The sequence below is a fragment of the Trachurus japonicus genome, chromosome 1 (assembly GCF_045865225.1).
Source record: "Trachurus japonicus isolate A0001 chromosome 1, Traja_1.0".
Classification (NCBI taxonomy): domain Eukaryota; kingdom Metazoa; phylum Chordata; class Actinopteri; order Carangiformes; family Carangidae; genus Trachurus; species Trachurus japonicus.
In genome coordinates this window covers 26855517-26864043 of record NC_140907.1, presented here as the reverse complement: position 1 = coordinate 26864043, position 8527 = coordinate 26855517, and the positions used below count along the sequence as shown (strand labels likewise).

The 8527-nt window shown below is 47.1% G+C and overlaps 1 protein-coding gene across 2 annotated transcripts in view; it reads right to left on the bottom strand.

Annotated features, from left to right (window-relative positions):
* Positions 1-820: 820 nt before the first annotated feature.
* The window catches only part of fhdc1 (FH2 domain containing 1), a 33607-nt gene continuing 25900 nt past the window's right edge, over positions 821-8527 (bottom strand). For both annotated transcript variants that reach the window (XM_085783082.1, XM_085783088.1), the window contains exons 9-12: positions 8183-8253; positions 6239-6356; positions 5886-6050; positions 821-4141 (exon numbers count right to left, since the gene is read on the bottom strand). In XM_085783082.1, the coding sequence (XP_085639208.1) occupies positions 1901-4141; positions 5886-6050; positions 6239-6356; positions 8183-8253 (2595 nt within the window). In that variant the 3' untranslated portion in view covers positions 821-1900. The remainder of the gene's footprint in view (positions 4142-5885; positions 6051-6238; positions 6357-8182; positions 8254-8527) is intronic.

Sequence of the window (8527 nt, the reverse complement as noted above, 5' to 3'; positions counted from 1 at the left end):
GCTGCAATCCAAGTGTCCTGAAGGGATATAGTCCAGAGTTTACTCGAAACGACGCCATTTAGGACATTTTTACAGCCTAAACAGTCCTGTATTGAATTTGCCTTATGTTCACGCGATGCGTGCGATTCCGAGTAAACTCTGGACTATATCCCTTCAGGACATTTGGATCACAGCGGACGAGCAGTGTAGAGGAATATTCCAAGGTTTTTGTGTAGTTTTATGGACCTTTTGTGTGTTGGGCGCTATTGACTCTCATACAAGGATTTCGTTGGACTATGGACCCCCCTCCTGGGTCTCCAGATGCACTTTGAGGAATAAAAACTACTCCGGAGTATTCCTCAGCATGAGGGTGAGTCAATAATGACTGAATTTCTTTCTTTTTTTGGTGAACTATTCCTTTAAGCACAGACAACTGCCTTCTGTGGTGCAACGTAAAATGAATGGGTTGAATTATCATTACCGTTTTCTATGCTGTGCTATAAAAACAGTGGAATAAGTTTTCAAAGTGAAAGATGGCAGCTGGACGTGAAATACTGACATGTGTCTGTGCTCAGTTTACAAATAAAAAGTGTAACCCATAATATATAATTATTTTACATTTCCATACAAAATAACATGTTTGGAGTATTTTTCTGCCAAGAAAATTGGCTAAAAATTACAGCCACAACTTGTGAAAGTGGTAAAAAGAGAATTTGTTGTGGCAGGAAGTGTTGTTCATCTAATTTCTTTCAGTTTTTCAAAGATCAGCCAGTGTGTTTATGTTTCAGACAAGACGACCGACTCTGTGACCTGAATGTCATGGTAACACACAAAGGAGATGCACAAACTGGTGCTAAGCTAAATGATGACCACTTGGAGCTATTGTTGCAGGCCTGGAGAGAAAAAATCTGATCAGACTACATTCACAGTAGAAAAATGAGATCACATGACCGATGATATTTTCAGTGTTGTTTTCAGATGCATTCAATGCTTTTCTCTCAAAGCATTAGCGTTGATCGTGTGTTAGCCTACAGCGAATAGGAAACATTTCCTACGTGCACGTCTGCTCCATGATGTCATGGAGGAGTTCTACTACATTTACAAACTACCGACACATACATACACATGGTACGAGAAGTACAACAGCTGCTACGCACAGTGAGCATATAATCTGTGACTTTATATATATATATATTGTAGTAATAGTAATATATCAGGGATTTGTAAAAAGTGACACTGCAGTTATTTTTAAACCCAAATGATCAGATTTCATCTACATCTTTGTCATGCAGAACTGAAGAATATATCCTACGTCGTCTGCTGGTACAAGGCCACTGCAATTTTTCTGAGGTATCAAGCAAAGGAACTTTAAAAAAAAAAAACAGCAAAAAACTGAGCGGTACTCTACAGGAAACTGAAAATCACCATTAAGAGCAGCAAGTTAAGGTACAACAAGTCTTGTAACCCTGAATCAAACAGACACTGAAACTCACAAAAGTTTCAAATTGTCAGAGCTAATTAGCAGCATTGTATAGTACAGTAGTGTTGGACGTCAACATCACCACAGACACGAGCACAGACTCTACAACAGACGGCTAAGCAGGCAACAAGGCTCCTGTGTAAAGACACCGATTTGCCATTTGTCAGTTTAGTTTATGCCCCCTCCCTCCCCGGAAAAAACTGAACAAACAATCAAACAAACAAACACAAATGAATCATATGGAGAAGTTCATTGCATCTTGTTCTTTGCAATTCATAAACCTGATCCAGAGTCAGTTACTGGAGGAAGTCGACAAGGTTGAGACTCAGATTCTTTTTGCATCACGTGACAAATGGGGAAGAGGAGTGAACATCAGTTTACAACGAGCTCAGGGTCAAAGTCTCTCCGCTCGTCTTTCTCGGCTTTGTTTGTTTGTTTGTTTTATTTCCAGGTCGGTTTCCTGCTGCCCGACGTCGACTTCTCCGAGAAGCTACTAGTCTTACGGATGTCGTCGCGCGCCGGGGGCGGCGGGGTCTCGCTGCGGTAGGCGCTGCGACTGGCGGCCTTCACGCTTTGAACCCGTCGCAGGTTCGTCCCTTGAGGCCGCTCCTCGCTGCCGTGCGCCCCCGCCGTCGCCGTCGCCGTAGGCGCCGCCGCTGCTGCTTTGGGCGACACCCTGTTCTGCTTCACGGAGGACTGTCGGCCCAAGAGCGAGGGGCTGCGGGACGGCGTGGAGGGCACGGACGGGGTGCCGAGCTCCTTCTTTGTCCTGGAGGTTGAGGCCACGGTGTTGCGGGCGAAGCTGGGGAGGTCGGTGGCGGTTGTCTTTGCGCAGAGCGTGTGAGAGCTGCTGTTCTCGGACGAGGCTCCGCCCTGCGCCTGAGCCTGAGCTTGAGCCTGAGCCTGAGCCTGCGCCTGAGCCAAGGCCCTCATGGTCGAGCGGCACATCTTCTCCTCCGGCGGCGGCTTGGGGATGTTCCTCACGGGTTTGGCGCTCGGCTTGTGGAGGGCGGCCTTCCTCGGGGTGGAGTCGCGCGCCCATCTCGAGGCGCTGCCGCCCACGTGGCTGCTTCCCCTCTGAGCTTTGGACTCGTCGGGAGGCAGACTGGAGTGGCGGGGAGGCCTCGCCGTCCTCTCGTTTCGGCCTCTCGCCGGGGTGCTCTGATCTCGGAGGGGCCTGTGTGGCTCCCCGCCGTCGACGTGCGCCGACGTCCTCTCCGCGTGCTTGCCGCTGCTGCCCGTCCTCGTCAGCTTGCTGATGGGCACGACTTTCCGCATGCCCTGGCTCTCGCTGTTGGTCAGCGTCCGCACGCCGCGGCCTCCGTTGCTCTTTGCGGCCTTGACAGCTTTACCCTTCGAGTAAGATAGTTTCCTGCCGCTTCTCTGCTGCACGTCTTTCTCCGCGCCTTGCTTCCCCTCCGCAGTGTCGCAGCTCTCCGTGTCCCACTCCTCCGTGGTCCCCGACTGTGTCATGGATGATGCGTCCACGGATTTCGGCACCGACAGCTCGTTGGTCGACACCGACTGGTCGTTGGGGGACATGGACTCCAGATTGGAGGACAGGGAGCTTGGGTCTTGCTGGCTCTCCTGATCCTTGCTGCCGTCGGCCGCTCTGAAGTGAAACCCGTCTTTTGTCAGAGAGGAGCTTTCGGCCTCGGAGTAATCCGAGGTGACGGAGCAGTCGGTCTCTGTGCAGTCCAGGATGTAAAACACCGGCTTCTTACTGGATACAGACGTATCTAGTGGAAGCGGCGTGTCACAGGTTGTTGATGAGACCGTGCTGTTGTCCTCCTCCTCTTTTTCTCTCTCAGGAGACAACCCAGCCTGTGTGGGAAGGTCAATTTTATCTTCCCACAATGCCCTGGGAGCGATTCCTCTATCTAAAAGTTTCTCAGCTGGGAGGTTGTTCAGATTCTTCGGAGGCGACCGTCTCTCTTTCTCCAGATCCGTCACCACCACGTCCCCCTGGTTCACAAAGTGCATGTGGTTGCTGTTATTGTTTGGACTCGGGAGCTCGAAAGCTTGAGGACCTCGAACTAAAGTGTGCTTCTCCACACTGACGTTCATGTGGCCGGTGAACGTTGGGCTGGGAAGGCGTGCCGGCTTCTGAAAGACGCAGAAGGAGCGAGGCAGAGCGCTACTCTCCGAAATAGACGAGAAGTTGTTGTTGTTGTTGTTGTACGGATCCTCGTTGTCGTTCAACCCGGAGGAGGAGAACCGGGCCAGCGGGCTGATGGGATCGCTGTCTGCACCCGGAGACGTCACCTGTCTGTCGCAGCCTAACTCTCTGTTGTCGTCCTGGGACAAGATCCACGGGGTCGTCTTCCGCTGCACGGGGCGGCCGGCCCGAGGTAGGCTGTTGAACTTGGAAATGTCAGCGGGAGTCCCGGTGCCCCCCAACACCTCCAGGTATTCCTGGAGATCGCGGTCCGCTATGGAGGTCATGGTGTGCCGGTGGCGACGGGCGCTGGCGGAGCGTCCCAGCGGACTGTGCGGACTCTGAGACCTCTGCTGGAAGAAGTCCAGGAGGCCTTCCTTGGTGAGCATTTCCACGTCGTTCTCGCTGCTGCTGCGACCGAAGCCTCCGCTCTGATCCGCACCCGACCACGCAAAGCGCTTCTCCTCCAGCTCCCTGAGACGACGCTGCCGGGCCGCTTCCTTCAGCTCCCGATCCATGTTGTCCTGAGGAGAACACAAAGGTGGGGAAGAACAAGAAACACGATTTCTTTTATGAATGGGATCGTACTGATGTATGGATATTGCACTTTAAAAGTAGAGTCTGGAGTTTTGTTCGTTGCAGAAACAAAACATTCAAACTGGACCCCTCTTCTCGGGATCAACTGTGTAACGTTGGCCTCCTACCCCAGATAGGAGCGGTTGTCAGGACCGCAAAGGAAAAGAAATACAGTCTGAGTGAAGCGCTGGAGCCGTGGGCTGATACCCGTCCGCCACCAACAAAAGGAGCCTCCAGTGTTATGTTGTAAGGAGCAGGAGGGCTGTTATGGTGAGCTGGGAAGCGGGTGTTAGCGGCGGATGCTAACTGCTACTGCTAGCCAAAGTTAGCATCAAGCTAGCTCACCACCACGGCCCTCATACTTGTTGTCGGAGATGTCTGCACAGCCGGCCGTGGCCCAGCGTTTCACTCAGACTGTATTTCTTTTTCTTTGCAGTCCTGACTGCTGTTGCTGAGAGAGAGAGAGAGACATGCTAGCACTCGCTAACATCGGGGACAGCTAGTGCGGCTAGCAGCCCTGAGCCCTCCTACTCTGCTGCACGTAGCTTCACCTGAGCTCCGTCATTGGCTGGAGAGAAAACACAGACTCTCGTCGCTCTCCACCCAGAAATGTCCATGTGCACAACAAAACAAAGCAAAAGACCAAAATACAGGCAGGGGGAGGGGGCGCTGCAGACACAGTCACCACCACCACACAAGACTAGAAGCCCATAGGTGATGATTAAGACGGATTTCATTTGTATAAGTCTAACGTTTATTTTTGGGCAAAAAACTCCAGACTCAACCTTTAAATACATGTTGTTTGTTGTAACCTTCTATTTATTTTTACTACATGTTTTCTATTGTGACCTTTTTTTATTTACTTTTTTTTTTACATGTTTTTCAATAGGCTATCAGGCCCTATCTTCTGTGTACATGTGCAGCATTCCCCCTCTATCCAAGACAAATTTCTCCCATGGGAGACAAATAAAGAAATGTTTGACTTTGAATTAGATGGACAGTAAAAAAAATTCAAATATCTTTTAACTTCTAAATTAACTAACTGAATTGGATGTTTCCGTGTTATTTCTATATCAGTTCTAAAATGTCTAACAAAGGAATAGCTAATGTAGAATTTCCTCTCTTATTCTAGAGGACAATTGATGGCAGCATGGATAAAAATCTTAGGACAGTAACAATGCATTTTGATTTTTCTTATATTATACAGTAATTATCATCAACCTTGCTAAGATCATGAGGATGAACTCATTCAGTGAATGTCTGTGATTCACCCTCCACTGGAACAAATGTCTTTAGTCTTCATTAACGCAAATGTGCCTGAAGCTGTAATAAACCACTCAAATTTGGTGTTTAACCCAAAAGTGAGTGTGAAAAAAATGTTCATAATAATCCTCATAGCACAAGGAAAGAATTGGCACATCCAATATTGGGTCATGCGGTCATGCAGTGGCCTGTTCTGCCTGACTGCAGGACATGTTTTCTCTGGGGCACAATAACGTTCAAGTTAAAACTGTGGCTATTAATGTTACTGATTTTATTTTATTTTTTTCAAATAAAATTGTGGGTGTTTCTCTAAAACCTGTGTCATTGTCTCTTTGTGTGAACTTGTGAACTCTGATAACAGAAAATCGTATTATTACTGTTGGGGAGTAACGGCCCAAACAGTTTAATAGCCATTTAAATCCAACTGACCTTGACAGCTTTCTTGAACTTGAGGCAGAAGTCCTGAAAGATGCGGAAGCACTCGTCCAGCTTGAATGTGTCCTTGTCCTCACAGAAGAAATCGATGAGAGTGTTTCCCTCTTTACGCAGATCCAGCCTGCGTCGCTTCAGGTCCTGGAGAGTCCGTGCTGAACTCTGAGACAGACCATCAAAAACACACAGCACATCTTTTATTTAGAGAGTGCTACACATCTTTATGGATGTCATCATCGATAGCACTTGAGTCAGCAAGGCCAGAAATGTACAGTGGCCTGGATCCAACTTTTTTTTCTCTCTCTCTATCTCTGTGTGTATAATGTGTTACATAACTGCTGCTGCTTCACCTGCAGAAAGGGCTCCAGCTGCTGCAGCAGCTCCTGGTCGCCTTGAACCTTCTCCTCCAGGGATTTAATCCGAACATATAGAGAGGAAAACTCCACCTCAATGTTTTCCACTGAGATTCTACAAGAGAAAAGGAAAAGACACAGATCAGCAGCTGTGCCTACTGCATTCAAAACAATCATGCTGCTGGCTGCAAGTCATCCCTATCAGACGGGTAAGCGTGATGATGTTTGACAACGTTTTTTGCTGAACACACTGTCAGACTGTCAACTGTTAAAGGTGAAGACAAGGCCGCAGTGAGATACGCCTTCACGCCTCCTGAGGGAAGAGGAGCAAGAGGAGAGGAGAGGGAGAGGGAGAGGGAGAGGGAAGGGAGGGAGGGAGGGAGGAGTAATCTTGGCTCTGTGATGCAGGAGCTGTACCGACTCAACACAGAGAGACAGAGAGAGAGACAGAGAGAGAGACAGAGCGATGACCTTGTGAAGCCGACAGAGCCTGACAGCCACCAGAGTCACACCGCGTTCTGAACACGACTCTGCAAGTGCTGCTCTTAAGTTAGATGTCAGCTTGAGTAATGAGGCTGGAGGGTTTTCAATCCAGCAATACATCACATCGTTAAAACCTCATTTTATACAACTCAGAAATAACAACACACATTTGTTTGTCAGAGAGTGTTGTGTCTGAAAACAACAACAGATGTTCAAAAAAACCCAAAAAAGTTTCTGGTGAATTTTGCAGTTACTGGTGTTATTATTATAGTTTTGTTGTAGCTTCAGTGGTAAAGCTGTGGAAACTAGAGATGTGCACATTGCAGTTACATCTGCTGGCAATGTGGCAATGTGGTCAATCTGTGGATGGCTGTTAAAGGGATACTTCACCCAAAATCAATAATTCACCAATTTTCTACTCACCATCATGCCAAAGACGGGTTTGGAGAACTTTCGGAGTCATCAAAACGCTTATGTGTGAGATGCGCGAGATTTGCTGCGAGATGTTCTTCCGTGTTTACGTCAAACATCCAATGGTTTACAACGACGAACCAACATCTTGCAGCAAATCTTGCGCATGCACTCGAACATCAACAGAGCCACTGGGAGCTACTACTACAACAAGGCTAAAAACAGAGACCAAATACATTTTTTCCGAACAACTTTTTCATGTTGCAGCTTTAGGACACTTGGGTCAGTACGGACGAGCAGTATGGAGGTATTTGGATGTTTCATAGTGTGTGTTTTGGACGATTCAAAAGTGAACACTATCCGCCACCTTTATATGAAAATCTATAGCCAGCCAGACCCCCCCTTTTGATGACTCCTAAAGTTCTCCAAACACTTCCTTGGCATGACGGTGAATAGAAAATTGGTGAATTATTGATTTTGGGTGAAGTATCCCTTTAAAACTACCATTGTGATTCACAGTGAATGGGTGAAATAATACATTTTGTATGATGCCAGTATTAAACACATTCCCAAACATATTTTAAGCTTTGTTTCCCATCATTCAATCACATCATCTTCAGCAAATTCTACTGAGGTATCGCTTTAGTTTGAATATAAAGGTCAGACTGTGTTCAGGTTATTATGTAAATATGTATTGTCATTTCCACTGACCACCAATGTAATATGTTACCATTTACTCCCGTGGGATATTGGGTGAAATTGTGGAACATGACTTGTTTGTGTAGGTGGTGGGTGGATTATTTACATAGATATGAATGTATACTCTACGCATCCTCTTAGGGAAATTCATGAATTAATTCATGTGGATTTAGATGACATAAGGACTGTTTCACGCATCATCACTGGAAAACAAATTAAATTTGGCGGAAAAACATTTCTCTCCTTTTACATGAGCACTGACAAATTACAGCATGAACAGTAACTTTTTTTTAAAGACAGTGGATCTTGTGTTGTTGAGGTAGGTAAAGGTGACAACGTGCTGCTCACCTGGCTGCACTCTGAACATCCTGGAGCTTCTCTGGAAACTTGAGGAGCTTTTCGTCTTTTTTCTTCGCCTCCTGTGTGGAGAGACCCATTACACAGTTTCCATCCACAGTTTTGGTGCAGCACAAAAGTAAAGTGCTATAACTGCTGTCTGAAGGACTACTCTGTTTTCTCTTTTTTTTTCTTCGGTTATGCAAGTGTTTGGCTGGACACTCTTGGCTCTTTTCTGTTTCCTGTCACCATCTGCTGTCCACCTGCCCTCTGTAATCCCAGCGTTGGGTCGCTGTTGACTCAAGCACCACTGCTGTGAAAGATTTATGGGGAACTAATTCCCTGTAGCTGACAAAT